The following is a 19746-nucleotide window of genomic DNA, read 5'->3' as shown; positions in this document are numbered from 1 at the left end:
TCACATACGAAAATACCGGAAAAGACGTTAGCTGGAGCAACAAAATAATATCACCGCATGGACGTTTACGTCTTCTACAACTTAATTATGTGGATTTTCTGTTGTCTTTTTTTAAAATAACCTCTGTAAGCATTCTTCAGATCATACGACACATTAAAAGATAATATATTATAATTGTCTTTTCTTCTTCTGCAAGAATGTAAATTAAATCCAGAATAAGAAAATATATGTTCTCTCTTGAAATTGGGTGTGCTTTATCATCGTTGGGATAGTTGACCTTGCAGTGGTAATAGTATAACCAAAGCACAAAAATATGTGACCGGTAGTTATGTGCAGAAGTTGCAAAAGAACAGGTTCCTGAAAGGTAAATAAAAGAAAACTTTTCGGCTTTGGGGGGCTTCTTCACGTTCTGTAGAAAATGAACTGATGAGAGAATTCGAGTTTCTCTACGGAACTTTCTTTTACAGTAGTACAGTTACCCGGGAGAATTTATTTTCAAGAAACACCTCTTGCAGGTTTGCAGGGGCATGTGAAGGAAATGTCACGCTGGGAAGTCGCTGCGGTAGTTGTATAGCTGTCTTTGGTAAGATGTGGATAGTCTCTTAGTTGGGTGATCATTTAAACTAAAACTTGTTTCAGTTGGCCTACTTTAAAAATTGTGTATAAAAATGAGCTTTTCGCTGTTTCCAAAAAGCAACTAATATTTAATTGATGTCATTTCATCAGGACGTCTAGACGATGGTCTAGCCTAGCTTCAGGCTGGAAATAGTGTACAGGTAAGGTCAACCTGTTCATGGGTGCAGTATTTCTATAATTGGTTAGCTTTAATGGCGTTTCCTTGAAAACGAGACAGATTAAAGTGTTCTTGAATTAGTTTAAAGGTCTTCGAACAACAAAACACCGTTCTCAGTCCCAGTATATTCCTACAGACACAAAAATATAACTTTTGCCACGACAGAAACCTATAAAAGGTGGAGAAAAAAAGAAAAGTCAGTTGATGTGAAATGTTTGTTTCTCAGTGGTTTTGTCGCAAAGTATATATTACCTTATTATTTATAAACGAGCAAATACAGGGGAAACGGAAAGACTAAGGTAACCACAACTCTCTTGCAGTGTATTGTACAATTCGTAACACAATTCTAAGTTTTTAATAAGTATAATTGGAAAAAAAGCAATTCAGCAACAACCATACAATTATGTTTCTGGCTTCTAATCTACTTGAACAGAATTATCAGATTAATCAATATAAATAAGACGTTGTAAAACACATCAATTAATTTAAGGTGTTTTTGGAAGCACTTTACATGGTTATAGGTATCGTTGTCACATAGATGTTGGTGAGAAATGGAGCAACAAAAATGCATCTGAATACTGACAAGACTGAAGATGTGTCTGTCAGCTGCACAACTATTTAATCTCCGCAATTTTGTAGGAATCAGTCTGTCCACCTCTGATCAGAGTCTTGTATTTGGTGCTCATATTTGCAGTATTGTGATCATGTCTTTTTTATCTTTGTAACATTGCCTGGTTCCATTCATGTCTCTCCCAATCTGATGCAGAAAAGCTAAGACATGCATTTGCTTTTCCCAGGCTTTATCATTGTAGTGCAAAGCTAGCTGGTGTCTCCAGACATATTCTTAAGATGTTGTAGCATGTTCAGAATTGTAGAATTGTAGACTGCTCAGATCTAAACTGAAATGCATGATCATATATCTCCTGTTTTAGCTTGTTTGTATTAGTTTCCTATGGATTTAAGAAAAAAACCAAAATTCCTCTGTCCGCATGTGAACGAGCCTCAATTGTTACTACCCTTATTTTGTGTTGTTGTAAACTGCCTTGAGATGATGTTTTGAAAGGATCTATGTAAGAGAAATGTTATCTTCAGTGTTACCTGTGGTGTTTTCATTTTATTTCAGAAGTCCCGTCTGAAAAGAATTTTACAATGTTAATGAGGATGACAGTATCACACATGCGTTGGTCTTCCAAACTCTGCAGTGGGGTAAGATTCAAACAAGATATTGATAAATGTGTGCATTGTGTATTTATACGATGGAAATCTATAAAAAGACATTGGATTATTTTTGCTGAAGTTTGTGTGTCTGTTTCTAGTGCACTCAATGCTGGAAGACCAGATGTCAAGCTGAGTTTAGATGGAGATTACAAGGAAACAGGAACTACAGTTTCTTACAAGGCAAGTTTTATAAAAATTCACTTGCTAATGCTCGGGTGCTTGAAGGCCAATTTCAGTAAGGATGAGTAATTATAACAGGAAATAAGAATAATAGAAATATTTACATTCAAAGCACAATACCCTCACATAGAGATCACAGAGTTGTAAAGAAGGTTTCACATTTGTTCTGAATTTTTATATGTGGTAAAGATCTTCATTAACTCAAGTGTCTGTGTGTCATTAAACATTAAATTGTTAAACTGTACAAGCATCCCCCAGAGAGAAGTGTCTTATAATCTGTTTTTTAATCTAAATTACAGAAGATGTCAAGTCAGTACGAGGAGTGGTCAGCCCAGATATATCTAAGTAAGTATTACACAGATCCTTGTAGCCTGAGAGATTTCACTCCATCTGTAATATATATTATAGTATATAACTCTATGATCATCACTGCTCAATACTGATAAAACATATTACTGCTATAAATCAGCTCATTTTATTGTTGTAATAACAATGCAACATGAGACATTATGATTTATTATTATACATCAAGGGCATATCGGAAAACACCAAATGGTTCTAAAGGCTTTCTTTGAGCTTCATGCGTGATACTTGTGGAATACAGTATTATATAATGAAGTATATTTTATGCTGTTATCCATATTCTGATTTACCCCAATCATTTTTTCTAATGTGAAGTTCTGTACATATGGCACAGTCTGTTGAACTGCTCCACTAAAGTGTTTTGTTATTTCACATTTTTGTTTTCCTCTTATCCTTTTGTTTTACAATTGATTTTAAAGAGTGGACGTTTCTTTTGCTTTTCTGTCTTCAGAATCCGCAACATCGGCATCATGGCTCACATTGATGCAGGAAAGACTACAACAACAGAAAGAATGCTGTATTATGCAGGATATACCCGGGCTCTTGGAGGTGAATCTAGTTTTTAACACATGTATTTACTTCTAATGTTCATTATAAATAGCATGGTAGTTTTCATTAAGCAATCTTGGGATTCCTGAGGAATAAATGACTATGGAAGCTGAAATTCCTCTTTCTCTAAGCTTAGATACTCATGATGATGATGTCATTTTAGGGTTTTGCTTTTCAGTAAACCTTGCATCACTGAATGTCTTGTTTTTAACTACAGCAACAGTGTGTTAGTCCTAAAAATGAATGTGCTGTGCAAAGTTGCTAAACTGGAACCCCAAAAAAGTGTTTTGTACTCTGGGTCCTGTAATGCTGGAAAACCGTGTGATGGTCTTTCACACTGTTGGTAAATATTTGAGTGTTCTAAAAACATGCATCTAAAGGTGATGTTTATATTTTCACGTAATAAAATCTACCAATTATACAATTAGTACTTCTAGAAATTTGTCAAAAATAGAATGGGCTTTTTTCACAAATCTAATTTTATGTGCTGTATTCAGTTAATCACTTGTTTTTTTCCATAATTTCAGTTGAAGGCAGTGTGAAGTCTAAATGTGTGATTGTCTAAAGGAGTTTTGAATCTGAAACATAATTATTTGTTTAAAAACGATGTACCTTAGATGTTGACGATGGCGATACGGTGACAGACTTCATGGCGCAGGAGAGAGAGCGAGGCATCACTATTCAATCTGCTGCTGTGACCTTCGACTGGAAAGGGCACAGGATTAATCTCATAGACACTCCAGGTACAGACGGGATGCTGTGTGTCATGTGAGAAGAGACACTTTTACAGTACAGTCTGAATTTGTCAGTGGTTGAACTTACAGTAACAGTATAGTACCATTACATAGCAATATACAACATAATAGTTTATATATAAGAGGACAATAAATATTTAAGATCTAGCAGACAAGCATATTTAATAAAATGCACGTGCTCTCTAGTGGACATTTAAGACTTTCTAGGTACACATCAGCCTTGCAATATTTACGGTATATATGCAGGTCTCATATGCAGTAGATATGTATAATCCAGTGATACTCAAACTGTCTGCCTACTGATCTGCATCTGTCTATGCCACATGCCTTGGCCAGCCAAACTACCAGATATGTATGTTTTTGCTTCTGCTCTGTTTTATGCTTATGCTTATGCTTATGCTTATGCTTATGCTTATGCTTGATAAGATGACTGTACATCTGCTGCTAGCACACCCTGCTTTAATGATATTCCTTGGAAATCTGTACTCAAAGGAAAAAAAATAGACCAGAGAGAGAGAATCCTCTAAGGCAGTGGTTCTCAAACTTTTTGGACCAAGTACCACCCCTAATCCAACCAAAGCATCCAAGTACCACCTACAAGTCATGATCTCATAGGAACCCCAGAAATTCTCAATGACCAACATGAGCGTGCGTGCACACACACTCACACATACATATAATAAATATTATAATAATAAACTTTATTTGATATAGCGCCTTTAAAGGTGGCTTCTCAATGTGTTTTACAGAAAAAAAAACATTAACAACAACTAATAAAAAAGCACCATTTCAGTGAGAGGGGTGAGCCTGTTTAGTTGAGCAAAGCAGATGTGAATTAATTTTTCGAGCCTTGATACAATTCACAACAGAGTCTAACAGATATTAAATCGTCAGGCATTTTCTTGACGGCAAAGGTCTCGCGGTGGATGTTGTAATGCGTACATTAATTTCTGGAGCAACCTCTCTAATTCGTGCAACTACACCGTTATGTCGGCTTGTCATTACTCTAGCACCGTCTGTACAAACTCAGATCCATTTTATCCAGTCGAGGCCATTCTCTTCGATAAATTCATTCAGAAGCTGAAATATGTGCTCTCCTGTAGTTCCTGTTGGTAGCGGTTTACAGAACAGAAAGTCTTCATGGGACATGCCCTTAAGCTCGTATCTAACGTAAACGAGCAAATTGGCCAAATCGACTACAGACTCATCTAATTGCAGTGAAAAACATCTGCTCATCTTAACGCGCTCTATCAGTGTACTTTTGATATAATCCTTCATTTCAATAATTCTATGAGTGACCGTGTCTTTCGGAGGGGGCAGCAGGTCGAGCTGTTTAGCAGCTTTTTCTCCACACATAATACGTGTCAGCTCTTTTGCCAAGGTAAATAAGGTTCTTCAAAAATAGTGTAGCTTACCTGCTTTAGCAATACGCAAGCTTGCATTTTTCCGCGTTTCCGTTTTTATTTCCGTATTTATTTAAAGTTTTTATTTCATGCGCATGGGAGCGAAACACAGAGACGCTCGGTGTATTTTTCTCAAATAAGATCAGTTCTTAAATATTTTTCTGGTATCACGCTTTTGTGTGCTCACAAGATTACCTGCGTTCGTAACACGTATTTCTATGCATTCCTGTGTTTAGAACGTTGGCATAGTTCCAAAATCACGCACATTCTCCTTTCTCCCTATTTGCTGGAGATACAGTATATTTTTTTAAATACAATTGGTCACTTGCATCCGTAGCACGCATTCCTATAGAGTGGTATAGAATTACAGAGTATCTCTTGTGTTCACTGAAGTATTAGCGCGCACTGTATCGTAGTACGTAGGCTGCGTATTCGACACGTATTAAAATACAAAATAAGAAAACCCGTCCCGATTTTTCAGTGCACACGACACAGTTCCAGGGTCATTTGGCGTACCACTTGGCGGCACTCCACGTACCACTGCCGGTACGCGTACCACAGTTTGAGAACCACTGCTCTAAGGATTGAAATGTTAGATTATATTTGTGCTTGTTTTTATACATGAAACAGTAAAAGATAACTTTGGTTTTAGAGAGTAGGGAACTATTTTCATGGCTAATCTTTTTTTGGTTGCACCTCTGTCCCTTTATTCATTGAGTAGCAGTCTCTCTTTTTTCGCAGGCAGACCATATTGCATGTTTCCGTTGATTTAAGGAATAAATTCATGTTCTTGTCCTTGACAGGCCATGTAGATTTCACAGTGGAAGTGGAGAGAGCTCTGCGAGTGTTAGACGGAGCTGTAGCAGTATTTGATGCCTCAGCGGGTGTGGAGGTGGGTAGGATTCTGACCTGGTTTGAGAGTCTCACGTATTTTATTTCTTTTTTTTGTATGCAAGACAGAAAACATAAATGTAAAAACTAGCATCACAAATGGTTAATGAATGTTTAATTTAAAAGCATATTTTCACTTTAAATTGATGACTAAGATTTGTTATTAAAATATCAAGCATCACGACATTGCATTTAAGTTAGTAATGTTGTTGTTTCCAGTACCTAAAACTTTATTACTTTCCTTGAAGTACTGGTATATTTTAATATAAAATCATAGCTCACTTCTTTACAATTTTCATGAATGTTTGAGATCTGCTTTTCAGAAGTAAGTCTTATTTACTTGGTAGGGTATTGAAGGAGGACAAGGCTCTTTCTGTTAAACATAAGAGGCTGAGTGAAATTTAAAACTCTTCAGTCTTTCTGTTGTGAAAACAAACAGCAAACTTTCAAGTTTCATTTTTTCATCTTACACCCTTTCTTTGTTTAGATCGTATCTGCAAATATTGCAAAAAAAAGGTTAGAGCGCTAGCTGGTTAAGTTTTTGACTTTTTCTTACAAGCCAACAGCTAGTGCTCTATGTAATGAAAGACGAAGCTGTGTGACAGATGAATTTTGTTGTGAGTTGTTATTTTCTCTGTGCTCCCAGGCTCAAACTCTCACAGTGTGGCGTCAAGCTGACAAGCATCATGTACCGCGGATCTGCTTTCTCAACAAAATGGACAAGCCTGGAGCCAGGTAAAAAATCCTCAGAGGCAAGAAAATCACCTTCTGGAGTGCCTAGTTTCTTTATTCTCTGGAGGTAAAATGTCCACTTAATAGCAGTCCACTAAGACGAGCAGTTTGCCTACCTGGAGAATGATTCCACCTTCATATCAGCAAAGTGTTAATAAAAGCTATTTCATTTCCCCATAGTAGTTCTCGATTTCATTACTCTTGTATTACATTTGTGCTGCAAAGTTTTTAATCTGAAGTCTTGAAGTGTGATTCACACTTTCTTTAAAATTTGCTAAATGGAAAATTTAGTATTTGCTGTTTATAAAGGCTGGTGAGGTTGTCTTTGCCATCAGTCCTTTACCTAGTATTCACTGAATAATCTTGCCACCTCTATTAAGAAAGTATTATACACTCTTTCCACGCCATTTGCAATTTGGCTTACTCACAGTGTTGTGACAAGCCTGGCTTGAGAGGTGTTCTCAAAGCTTCTAGAACATTCCCAGAGCCCTAAAGATTCTCAGACTGTCTCCGAGGCTGAATTCAAAATTTAATTGCCGGCATTTTCCTTTGCCGGCTTCTTTTACACATCTTCTTGAAATTTACTGCAATCTCTTTTCGTTGTATGCAGACAATTCAGGAATGTATGTCTTGTGAACTTATTACACTGTACTTATTGCCTTTACTGTCATATTTTCTGTTGCGTCAATATTAGTGTTAAATTGTAAAATGTTAAACTTTTAATTTAAAGTTAACTTTAAATGTAATTTTAAATTTATTTAAAGTACTGCACCTATTTTTCAGTTTTTCCTATTCAGTTGAGAGCATCAAGAAGAAACTGAAGGCAAATCCAATGCCTTTACAGGTAATATTGCAAAAGTCTCATGACATCAGAACTGTAAGTTTAATAAAGTACAAATGTAAAATTCCAAAATGTTTTTATTTTCTGGAGAGATGCTGGTATGTTTTCCATCTTGTGTGTTTCATCCTGTTTTTATTCCTTATTGTAAAACTGTGGTATATAATTACAGACAGATCATGAGTAGAAAAGTAATAATAATTGAACCGAATTCAAGTTATGACATTTTTCTCAAAATAAATATCTGCTAAAGAAGATTATACTTTCTTCTTGTTTGCTATCTGTGTAACTTTGATAGCTCCCTGATGTTATGTCTTCTTTTTATATCACAGCTGCCTATTGGAAGTGGTAAATGTTTCACAGGGATGGTTGATTTGGTTACCAATGAAAGACTGATGTGGCACACAAACTCTCGAACAGACGACGGACGGGTGTTTAAGAGGAGACCCATCAGCTCCACAGATGATCCTGATCTACATAAAGAAGTCAAAGAAGCAAGAAGTGCCCTTATAGAACAAGTAAAGTTTTAAAGTAAATACATCATGTACAGTATACCATCCTTCTTGTTGAACTTGTTTCAAATGTGTAATTAGCCACAAACACAACAGATAAAATTAATTAGGCATAGAGTAGTATTGTACTATATTTTAAATTGTACTATATTCATTTAAATTCTATGCTTATGAATAAGAGCAAAGATTTCTGTGAGCTATTGAAAAGCCAGAAGTCACCAAATATGTGCATGCACACGTGTACAGCTCTGTCAGATGTTAAGGACAGTAGATTCAAGGTTAATAGGTCTTTTTCTATAAAACTTAATTTTCATTTTTCACTTAAGAAATAATAAACACAAAACAGATAGACTTAAAGGAGTCTATTGTATACCTTGTATTTTTCTTTTTATTTAGTTGATTTACATCTGAATATCTTGTAGTGTGATTTGTACCTGTTAAAGGTACTCACAAACTCGCAGGTTGATTTCTTTGACCTTGGGTTCGAGCCTGTTACTAACCGACTGTGATCAGGACTTCCCAGGCAGTAGAGTATATTTGGGAGGGTAAGGTGGGATTATTCAACCAGGACAATCAGAAAAAATAACATTCAGAACAATTGATAAAAAAACAACTTTAAATGTCACAGACATGCCTGATTAGGAAATAATGTTTTTTTACACAATAAAATTGACTTCATGGTTTTGTTGGCCTTGAAATGTGAGAAATGTACATTAACTATAAGGATTTCTATCTTATCACCTTTGAAACTGCTTGTATTTAAAGCTGAACAATTTCAATCTACTGTAGGTAGGTACACTCAGCAGATAAATTTGTGAAAAATTGGGAGCTTTTGCTAACTAGCTTTCTTGCTCATATGTTCAAAAACTCTTTTAAAATCATCATCTTAAATTGATTTCAAACTTTAATGCCGAACAACCAAAGCTTTTTCAATATTGCATCTGTGAAGTTGCTAAGATAGTTTTGTATGACTGCAGTGGGTCATAAATCATTTTCTGAAATGTGGCCCACCACACAAACTGTTTCTATTAAAAAACTATCTGGTCAGTTAACTCCATACTTAGTATGTGTTAGTGGTGATATTAATAAAATATAAATTCAGATTCCTTTGTAAATCAAGCAAACTGACTGCCATTTCTTAAAAACATCAGACTACTGTTATAAGAACTGCTCCATGGATTGCCTCAAAAATTGTTTTGGTTTCATTACACTAAAATATTTGCTTCAGAAATGTATCAGACATTTTGCAGGAACATGTTTAAACCCACAGCGGGTCTCGTCAAAAGCTGTTTGGCTAATTAACGTATTTGGTCCATTGTGAGTTCTGCTTTGGTTAGTCTCAGTTCTCTCACGCTGTAAGTGGGGACTTCCTGTTTTCTAGTTTAATTTTATTGGCATGATACCAACTTTTATAGTAAGCACACAAAGGTTCTTCCATAAGGCAGGGAAGGAAACTATTTTAAAGTCCTTAATGTGTTTAATTACCTTTCTAATAGGATATGCTTTAAAAAACAAAGTCTGCTGGCAAAATTGATTTCAACAAATAATCTTAGTAAAACAAAGGTTTAAGGTAAGTACAATCAGAAAAGGCCTTTCCTAATGACTGCATTTGTAATGTTCTTTAGGTTAAGAGCTGTGATAACTACCTAGACCTAGTTTCAAATTATCTGTCAGACCCAGTCATTAAGTAAAGGTTAACAGAAATATAATTCTTACTTCTGATTGATATTTGCAGGTTGCTGATCTGGATGATGAATTTGCTGAACTAGTGTTAGGAGAGTTCAGTGACAATTTGGACTTGATGCCTCTCGAGAAAGTAAGACGTCACAGTTAAATTTGTCTAACTAGTAATGGGCTACATTAAGTTCCAAGTGATCACCTTTCTGTTGATTGTGTTGTTTATCCAGGATCAAGTGAAAATACACAGACACTATTATATTACAATCTTGTAGAACCATAAACAAAATGACTAGACAATCTGAGATGTCAGGTAAACCTCTTACCAGAATTTCCTGTATATCAATATGACTTATTGCACCTTCGTGTCTTGATTAATAATTACAATTCCCTGCATTTGCACCCGTGTTTGCATGGGTTTCCTCCAGGCATTTCGGTTTCCTCCCGCAGTCCAAAGACATACTGGTAGGTTGTCTTCTGGGAGAATTGGCCCTGGTGTGAGTGTGTGTGTCTGTATGTGCCCTGCGATGGACTGGTGTCCTGTCCAGGGTGTACCCTGCTCCTCCGTGACCGTTAACTGGATGAAGAGGTCAGAAAATGGATGGATGGATAGATGGATTTCCTTATTGTGAGGTTAGGGGACAGGTAATAGAAAGCTCGATGTTTGTGGAAAATATGCTCATCAGCAGTGTCCCGTCTTAAGCTGCAAGCTGCGATTCGCCGGGTGACTCTGGCTCGGAGCGCTGTTCCTGTGCTGTGCGGAAGTGCACTGAAGAACAAGGGAGTGCAGCCGTTACTGGACGCCATCAACACATACCTGCCTGCGCCCAATGAAAGACACCATGACCTCCTGTGAGTACGGTGCTAATGACTTTAATGTGTCTTTTGAAACATTTAAATTAGGGTGACCATATTTTGGTTTTCAAAAAAGAGGACGGGGATGGTAATCGATACTTGACACATGCCTCCAAAGTAATGAATCTTTATTACTTTTTCTAATAAAAAAATCAATTTAAACTAGTTATTTTTAAACTTCTTAATAAACTTTTAAACTTTGCAGGGTTGCTATTTCTCTTTCATATTGGCAAATAAGGAAAGAACTAAAATAAAGCCCTATTTTAAACTGATTTTTTTTTCCTTTTTAACACATCAAAAGTCTTAACATCTGAGGGAAAAATGAAGACATCATAACTTAGGAGAAGTCCTCATTGATTGCAAAAATGATAAATTTTAACGACACATTTTGAAATATAATGAAACAAGTTAAACATTGCTATTTCTCATGGCCATAAAAATAACCACACACACAAAAACCCTTTCTGAGCTACACTGCGTGTAAGTTCAAAACATCTACTGGTAATGCATGGAATGAACAAAAATATGTAGGCCTATGTTTGTTTCACAGTCTGAGTAATGAGCAAAACAAAATCCCAGACAATTTTTGGAATTTTATAAATCCCGGTCGGACCAATATTTTAGGTCTCAAAAAAGAGGACATGTCCGGGAAAAAGAGGACATCTGGTCACCCTAATTTAAACACTTTCTTTAGTTTCTGTCTTTAAACTATCTTTATCTGTTCATTTAAAATTCTGTTGATCTTTTCCACTGCAATCAAAGGATTTATCCTCTCACGGTGATTTTACCTTCCATAACAGTTGTAATTATTGCTGTGTCATGCAGGTGTTTTTGCTGGTTTGTTTGGGGTTTACTTTCCAGTCTTCTAGCATTCAAAAGGGAGAAGGAATCTCTGAACCGCTTACCTTTGAATTATGGAAAACAGTAGATAAAGTCACAGAAACAGAAATGACAAAAAAGCTCTAAATAGTACTGCTTGTAAAACATAATTGTTTTAAATAGAAAACACTTTTACACTTCTGTGTTAATATTTTTCTCTGTTGAACAAAAATATTTAACCCTTATGTATAGGGTAGCACATGATGTAAAATGAATGTATAAAATAATAACACCTGGTTTCACTTTCTTTAGGAGCTGGTATAAGGATGATCTTTGTGCCCTTGCTTTTAAAGTTCTCCATGATAAACAGCGTGGACCTCTAGTGTTTGTCCGCATCTATGCAGGAACCATGAAGCCCCAGTCTGCTGTCTACAACATGAGTAGAAATACCATGTAGGTATATGGATCTGACTTCAAAAGCAGTAGAAACTAATCAAAGACATCATTAATAATCGCAGGATTTTTAATAAAAAGCATAATTTTGTGAAATTGAATAAGCAGTAACCAGTCAGTGTAATGCAAAGTGGTTTCAGATTAAATGCATTTAGTTAATTGTGCAGTGGGTTGACTGGCCTTCAGAAAATGGGCATTTGTTTAGCATTAATAGGTTGACTCTCACTGACCTGTGTTGCCACACAACCTCTTTTTAAAGTTCAGAGTGCCAGCTCTGATCTGCTTTCTGTCCTAAAGTAAGACATAGATTCTTCAGTATTTTTCTACTATTTTGGTACAAAGGATACAAATGTTAGGGTCAACATAATAAAAACGAAGTGAAGAAAACGGAATCGCTAAGTTTTTCTAGAACCAGCAAAAACCTTCCAAGATTATTAGCTGATAAGAGATTTGATTGTACATTGGATCTATTCAAGAAAAGTGAAATAATAATTCTCCCATAAAGGTTCTGAAACTAGAGGTGTGCTTACCCATTTAAAGACAAAAGAAAATATCTTGAAAAGTCAGAAGTGATTATCATTACTTTTGAACTAAAAACTGTTCCTATTTATGTATATAATCTATTGAGATGATGGGATATAGGGATGGGAGATCCCTTTTATTATCTTTTTATCCTTACAGGAGAATCAAATGTGGATTTTATTTGTTATATCTTGCATCCATCTAGGGAGAGGATGAGTCGGCTCTTGCTTCCATTTGCTGACCAGCATGTTGAGATTCCTTCTTTAACTGCTGGAAATATCGCTCTCACTGTTGGCCTGAAGCAGGTGAGCCTTCCGTATTCCACCTCCAAGAGTAGAAGAAACCACATACCCAAATCAAATTGCTCTGGGGCTGGGGTTCTGGAATATCCTTCAAGCGTAACTACAATGCTGTTCTCATAATTCAGGGTTAGAAAGAATCAGCATTAATAAATGCATTTCAGACCATAATGAAACATGTAACAGTAACATGTAATCCTCCATTTTAAATAAAAAATTGACTACATTTCTAGGTATGAACAGTGCCATATTCTGCGATTCAGAACCGGGCAACCAAACGTCCGGTGAGGTGAATTACACTGTAAACAAGCTGGCTTGTGAATACTTTTAGTCCAATAGAAATATTACTCTTGAATTCAGGGCTGTTTTGCTGACAGAAAAGACTTACTTGTTAACTCTGCATGCAGATCACATTGAAACATTTCTGCGGGGAAGTGTCTGCTACACAACCTGTACTCGCACACCTTATTACATTAGCCATTACAGTGACTAGTGAGCTGGAAGGGCCGCATCACATCGCAATTCTTGCAATCTCTCAACAACATGGCTACTGTACAGTACTTACACAAAGTTCACAATTTTGTGCTTAATTCGGAATTTATAACATTTTGTGATTCAGTCAATGAATTTGGTTTGTCACCTAGATTTAGTAACCGGTCTGAGAAATTGGGATTGCAGTTCCCCTTTAAATAATACAAGTTTTTTGCAGACTGTCACTGGGGACACCATTGTCTCCTCAAAATCTTCTGCAGCAGCTGCCGCCCGCAGAGCTGTCAAAACTCACGGCAAAGAGCAATGTTCAGGCCGGGAGCAGGAGACCCTCGTTCTGGCGGGAGTAGAGATCCCTGAGCCTGTTTTCTTCTGCACCATTGAGCCCCCTTCAATGGCCAAGCTGCCAGGTAGATGCTTTTCAGTAGTCAATAGCTTGAAATATTATTTAAAGAGCAAATTTGGTTGCATACAGTAGGTAAAATACTCAGCAATGATTTTGATTAAATGTTCTCTCATTAATACAGTTATGTAAAAAGTCTGATTAGGGCATTTTTCCTTTAGTTCTTGAGTGGTCAGGAACGGCAATCTTGAATAATTTTGTTGAAAAGATCACATGGATGAGTGAGAAGTAAAACAAAAGTCATTAATCTGTAACTGTTTACTGTTCTATGTCAAGTCTTGTTAAATTCAAAACTCAAATATTGTGTAATAAGATTTTGTGGAAGTGTCTTTGTTTCTTTGTCTAGTTTCAATCATGTTATAGGAGGTTGTTTTTTCTGCTGTCTTTTGTATTATTTACTTTTTAATGTTTGACTGTTCATTGGATCCTAACTTTAAGGTTAGGGTATGTCAGTAATTTACCTAAATATGAGTAATGTTGCCCTAATGAAGTGAGCAGTGTTTAGATTTAAGGTGCATTCAAACCCAGCTAAAAGCCTCTTCTTTGTTTCGGCTGTTGTGGAAGACTTGGAGCATGCCCTGACTTGCCTGCAAAGGGAAGACCCCAGCCTGAAAGTCAAGACAGATCCCGACTCAGGACAGGTGATAATAATTAATTGCCAGTTATTTTTGTTTTTTATATAAAAAGAGTAAAGATAATGTGGACACCTTCCTTTGATACATATACTGTGGAGTTGTCTGTCTTTCTACAGCTGAATTAAATCTGAATGGTTTATTGATGTAGATGTTCAATGATAAAACATAAGCATCTAACAAGCCAGTTTTATGTTCCACTCAAGGAAACTCAGTCACGGTTGGCCATTTATAAGATAAGATCACTTTATTGGCCATATACAGTTTCTTGTATTAGGAATTTGTCTTTTTGCATACCCCAACTTGCTCTCCATGAGACATAGACAGGGAGAGAAGCTTGGGGCCAGAGCGCAGGGTCAGCCATTTATAAAGCACCCCTGGAGCAGTTGGGGTTAAGGGCCTTACTCAGGGGCCCAAGTAGTAGTTGGAGTAGGATTCCTCTGACGGCCGTGAGATACAAACTGGCAACCTTCCAGCCACAGGTGCAGATCCTTAGCCACAGATCCACGGCACCATATTGGGTGTATGCTATCCTTGTATCATGTGTGTTTGGATGTGCAGAAGGGTTAATTTATTATCTGTATGAGCCTATGTGGGATTAAGATCCAGTTATGACCATAAGTGAAAGAAGTTCTTGCCTTGTTATTTAGTTAACATAAACTAATTTTAGACCAAAGTCTTTTGATGTTGTTAAGGAAGGGCTAAGGCATTAGCAAGCAAGGCATTAGCAGGACATAAGTGCCCTGCAGACTCCAAAGTTGTTACAACACAAGTAATAGCACCTTGGTACAGCTAACTGTTGTAATTCAGCACCTTAGTAATTTCTACTGTTTTGTCAAATTAATTTGCCTTATTCTTTTAAAGACTGTACTGTGTGGAATGGGGGAGCTACACATTGAGATCATTCATGATCGAATAAGAAGAGAATATGGCATTGAGACTCACCTTGGACCTCTACAGGTGGCCTACAGGGAAACCATCTTGCAGTCTGTTTCCACCACAGGTATCACATTCACACCTCGGCACAATACGCCAGTAATATTTTCACTTTGACAGGTAACAATTGCTTGTACTGTATATCAGTGTTCATCAGTTTCTTAGAGGACTCATCATTGATAACATGTCACAATTCCTCTTCACAAGGATATAGGATGTGTGTTCTGCAAAATGACTACAGTTTTTTTTAGGTATCCCAAATCACGTGTCGGCATTTCTGCCTGGTGTGCATTCCAGCCAATATTTATGAAAGTATGGATTGTTTCTTCTTTCTGTGTCTGTTAGTATCTAATGCTTTCCTGTTTCTTTTCATTTCCCTACCCTCTACAGAAGCTTGACCCATTCCTGCAATATAGCAAACCGTAATCTGCTGCAGAGCCTGCTGTTCTGAAACTATTCCTGAGTGTCGTTGTTCTCCTCTGTCAGACACACTGGACAGGAGCATTGGGGACAAGAGACACCTGGTGACAGTGGAGCTGGGAGTGAGCCCCTGCGCAGAGGGTAGCTCCACTGCTGCCCCTGCCATCAGCTTTGAGGACAGTGTGGAAGAGCAGCTTCCTTTGGACGTGAAAGAGGCAGTGGAGAATGGAATACAAAGTGCTTATCTCCAAGGTAACAGGGCTCTTAAATTAACTTGGGCTGTCAGTGACAGGCAGTTTTCTCTGGTTATTGAAGCACCATTGTTTGGGTCAGTTTCAGATTCTGATACCAAGAATAGTTTCCTATATAGTGAATGTGTACTATAGTATGACACAATGTCCAAAAAAGGTTTATCCCATTTGATATTGCGATAATAAAGTCATGTATGTGAAGACTCACCTTGAAGCATTATTTTTAAGCACTACAGTTTGCATAAACTTTGGTTGTTTACATATCTTTTGTTTTAAACAACTTTTCATTTAGCTTCTTAAGAGTCAATAGTGGAGATCAAGTTCTGGTGCTACGGTGTCAATTTTTACTGACGTTTTTGAAATAGTGATGTACATTCTGTACATTTTATAAGTCCTTTAAAATTATACTTTCATATGTTATGCTGTCTAATTAACTAAGGTAAGGAGTATTTATGGCATTTCATATTTATGGTGTATACACAGCTGAAGAGAGGTTTTGAACTACTCAGCTTGAATTAGGTAGTGTTAAATGATGATGTGTAGATGCACTGCCAAAAAAGCTTCTAAAAAGCTGCAATTTTACATGTTTGTCCATGTGATTTCTACATATGCAACCATTTCCTGATTCTCTAATGCCATTCAATGTAATTCCAGGTCCACTGCTGGGGTTCCCGGTGCAGGATGTGGTCACTACAGTGTACTCTATCAGCATACAGCCTGGGACATCAATGGCCATGGTCTCAGCCTGTGTGTCTCGCTGTATGCACAAGGTAACATTTACTCAGAAAGAAAAGATGAAGACTAGTGCAACACAATTTTTTCAACCTGTTTGAAATCCGCAGAGGTCAAAACCTGAAACCTTACAAAAAGCAGGATGTGAGCTGTTGACTAGGTGCACTGGGAGCAAGCGCTCATGATGAAAGACTGATTTCTAGAAAGTAGTCCTCAAAATGAATAAACCGATGAAAGAAAACATATGTAGAAAGAAAATTCATTGCTTATTGCAAGACAGAAGTGAAAGATGCAATTGTTAAATGTTCTGAGTAGCCCATTGCACAATACATAGTGGTTGAAAGAAGTGTTGTGCTGTTTTTTATAATGTGATCAGGTTCTTATAGTACAGCCTGTTTCTGCTCTGTTACCCAAAGGCTCTCAAGGAGGCTGGAGGACAGGTGCTGGAGCCATTGATGAGTCTTGAGATAACAGCCAGTGAGGAGCACCTGGGTGCTGTGCTGGGAGACCTGGCGCAGAGGCGTGGCTGTATTCATGAGATCCAGAGTCGTCTGGACAACAAAGTGGTGATGGCTTCTGTACCTCTGGCCGAAATGATGGTACATACTGCATCACTGACTTAGATATCTACCAAGCTCTTAGATCTCTACATGTGCCTGTTTTATTCCACATTTTTTCCATGCAATCATCATTGAAAGCTTCATAAAGCACGCTTAGGTTTTATGTACCAGTTCTTTAATATTTAAACAATCTATTTGATGCTGCTTTAACATATTGTTGAACCAATATGCCAACAACAAAATCAGTTTGGTTTCTTCCAGTTTTATTTATTTTATTTACTCAAATAAATATCAAATGCTATGTTAAATAATGTTTACTACTGCATTCAGTCTTAATCTATTCAAATTTATCGATGAATAGACTGGCCAAAAGACAGGGGTTTTGTGAGAGAGTAAAGGTTTATTTTTTTATAGAACATTTTTTTAAGTTTCTCGGTCCTTCAGGTTTCATTATAACATGGGCTTTGTTGTTTAAAGACATTTAAAACAAAATATTCACCAGGAAACAATGAAGTGTGATGGGAGTGAGCATTTCTTTACAAAAATGACTTTTCTTTTGTTCATCTTTCTCACAGGGTTACTCCACAGTCCTTCTCTCTCTGACATCTGGCACTGCCACCTTCACACTGGAACTGTCCAGCTACGAAGCCATGACTGCCCATGATCAGAACACCCTTCTCAGCCGAATGACAGGAGTGGCATGAAGCCTTCAGCCAAACATGTTTGAAACATGGCATACAAGAAACTGTTTCCCTCTTGAAAGCACCAGGCTCATACAAAATGCAAAATGGGCTTTGTCTTTTAAGAAGGGGTTGAAAAGACATGCATTTCCTTTCATGTGTTGTCATCCATTTTGCTACAGGATAGAACTTTGGCAACACAATAAATTGACTTAAAAGTGTGGAATTACCAGCTAAAATCCTCTTGATAAATTATGTGCAAAACCTCTGACTGACAGAGTAGGATAAGTTATTTTTATGGATAAATTAAGATGTACTGAACAAAATAACATTTTACACACTTGCGCTGATTATTTTTTTACATAAACAATAAAAATTTAAAATGCACAAGCATTGAAAACTAACCCAAGAAAGCTAGCGCCTTTTTCTTTCAGTCTTATTTCCACAGTGGAGTCTTAGATCATGGTTGAACTGAATTGAACGGGACATATTTTAACATGCAATGTTGCTAGGGCTGCAAACATCAGTACCTCTTCCAACAGGAGACACTTTCATGTTCAAATGCGGGACTTTCTGGGTCACAAGGATCGGCTGGCAACCGTACTCGCCTCAAAACCTAAGGAGTCCTCACGCGTCATTCTGTTGCGGTGGGAGACATGAGTGAGCAGTGTCATGTGTTGATGAGCAAGTTGCTCAAACCTAACGTTTCCGAAGCGGTGGAACGGGCAGTACGGGAATAATTACGATGGTGGAGCATTGATAGTGCTACGCCGAAATAACAGATTTGCAACTTTTTTTTAGTCAAGAAGCAATACAAAAAAGAAAAAAAATCTCCCACTCCTCCTCACTGAAACATTCATCGCAGTGGCAGCTCCTCCACCTTCTTCGTCTCAAAACGCGACTCTTAACTCCACAAAAAAGATGAACGAGGTCGGATCTTGTAATTGGAATCGCATTTTCCAAATTCCCAGATTGGAAATGTATTTTAATTTGTATTAATAATGTTAAATCTTCGGGTAAAATATTTTTTTCTCCGGAGCATTTGTTTTCAATTAACCTGAACGTCATTTTCACAGATCGCGTCTCATGTAGGTCACGTGCTCAATCTGTCAAGCGCCACGCGGCAATCAGCGTGTCATCTCTGAACTCACAATCGCATTATTACCGAGAGAGTGACGCATTGCTCAAGGGGTTAAAATGATCGTAGTTTCTCATAGGTTATTACTTTAGCTAATGCTCTTCGCCAGGGCATATATAAAAAACCGTGTTGTACGCCCGGTAGTAATGGTCAAGAGAGTGGCAAGCTATTGCAGCAAAACCTTCCCGGATTAGGAATACCGCAGCAAAGCAGAAAGGTACCTATAGATTTTAGGAGTAGTTACAGTAACCTTTAAGAGAAGTTGCTTTCACTGAGACTTTATCTGGTATAACATTAGGGTTTCACTATATTTCTACTAGTTAAAAATAGTCTGGTATAAGATTTTAAAAGTTATTTGATATGACGTGTGTAACACAAGAACGGCAGGGTAGGGTGCCGAAAAAAACTTGCATGGCAGCGACGGAGTTTTATTTTTGTGCGGTTACTGCGCATCTGCAACCCTGCAACCTGGTAAAGATCAGGCGAAGTCTATTTTCTAAATTAGACTCCTGTTTTCTACACTGTGTAACCAAAGTGGTAAAAAATACTGTTTTTTACATTGGGTGTCAGCGGAAATCTCTCGATTTTCCGTTAAGACCAGCTTCAGTAAAACGTCGTGCAAACGGTGCCCTTCTACACGCTACTT

The 19746-nt window shown here is 37.3% G+C and overlaps 1 protein-coding gene across 4 annotated transcripts; it reads left to right on the top strand.

Moving 5' to 3' along the window:
• Positions 1–43: 43 nt before the first annotated feature.
• gfm2 (GTP dependent ribosome recycling factor mitochondrial 2) lies at positions 44–18366 on the top strand. Of its 4 annotated transcripts, none has more exons than XM_088911870.1 (22): positions 44–125; positions 727–776; positions 1917–1999; positions 2110–2191; positions 2491–2536; positions 3006–3103; positions 3721–3846; positions 6065–6153; positions 6799–6887; positions 7668–7728; positions 8055–8240; positions 9970–10050; positions 10615–10763; positions 11898–12038; positions 12766–12865; positions 13569–13758; positions 14316–14392; positions 15248–15386; positions 15806–15991; positions 16645–16760; positions 17139–17321; positions 17858–18366. In XM_088911870.1, exons 3-22 carry the CDS (start codon positions 1943–1945, stop codon positions 17984–17986), a joined length of 2325 nt encoding a protein of 774 aa, XP_088767996.1. In that variant the 5' UTR covers positions 44–125; positions 727–776; positions 1917–1942; the 3' UTR covers positions 17987–18366. The 4 variants fall into 4 exon arrangements, with proteins under 4 accessions (XP_088767996.1, XP_088767994.1, XP_088767993.1 ...); XM_088911868.1 differs by having other exon boundaries at positions 53–364; XM_088911867.1 differs by lacking the exon at positions 44–125 and adding an exon at positions 498–583.
• Positions 18367–19746: the final 1380 nt, after the last annotated feature.

This window comes from Atractosteus spatula, chromosome 3 (genome assembly GCF_055471065.1).
Source record: "Atractosteus spatula isolate fAtrSpa1 chromosome 3, fAtrSpa1.hap1, whole genome shotgun sequence".
In the NCBI taxonomy this organism is placed as follows: Eukaryota; Metazoa; Chordata; class Actinopteri; order Semionotiformes; family Lepisosteidae; genus Atractosteus; species Atractosteus spatula.
Note: the sequence above shows the minus strand (reverse complement) of the source record. Positions and strands in the feature narration are given on the sequence as shown.

Bases quoted from the DNA above. Each gene is read 5' to 3' on its own strand.
- gfm2 (XM_088911870.1), top strand. From the start codon at position 1,943: ATGTTAATGAGGATGACAGTATCACACATGCGTTGGTCTTCCAAACTC. The intron at 6,888-7,667 runs GTAAAAAATCCT...CCTATTTTTCAG, and splicing joins ATGGACAAGCCTGGAGCCAG to TTTTTCCTATTCAGTTGAGA. The intron at 12,039-12,765 runs GTAGGTATATGG...GCATCCATCTAG, and splicing joins AACATGAGTAGAAATACCAT to GGAGAGGATGAGTCGGCTCT.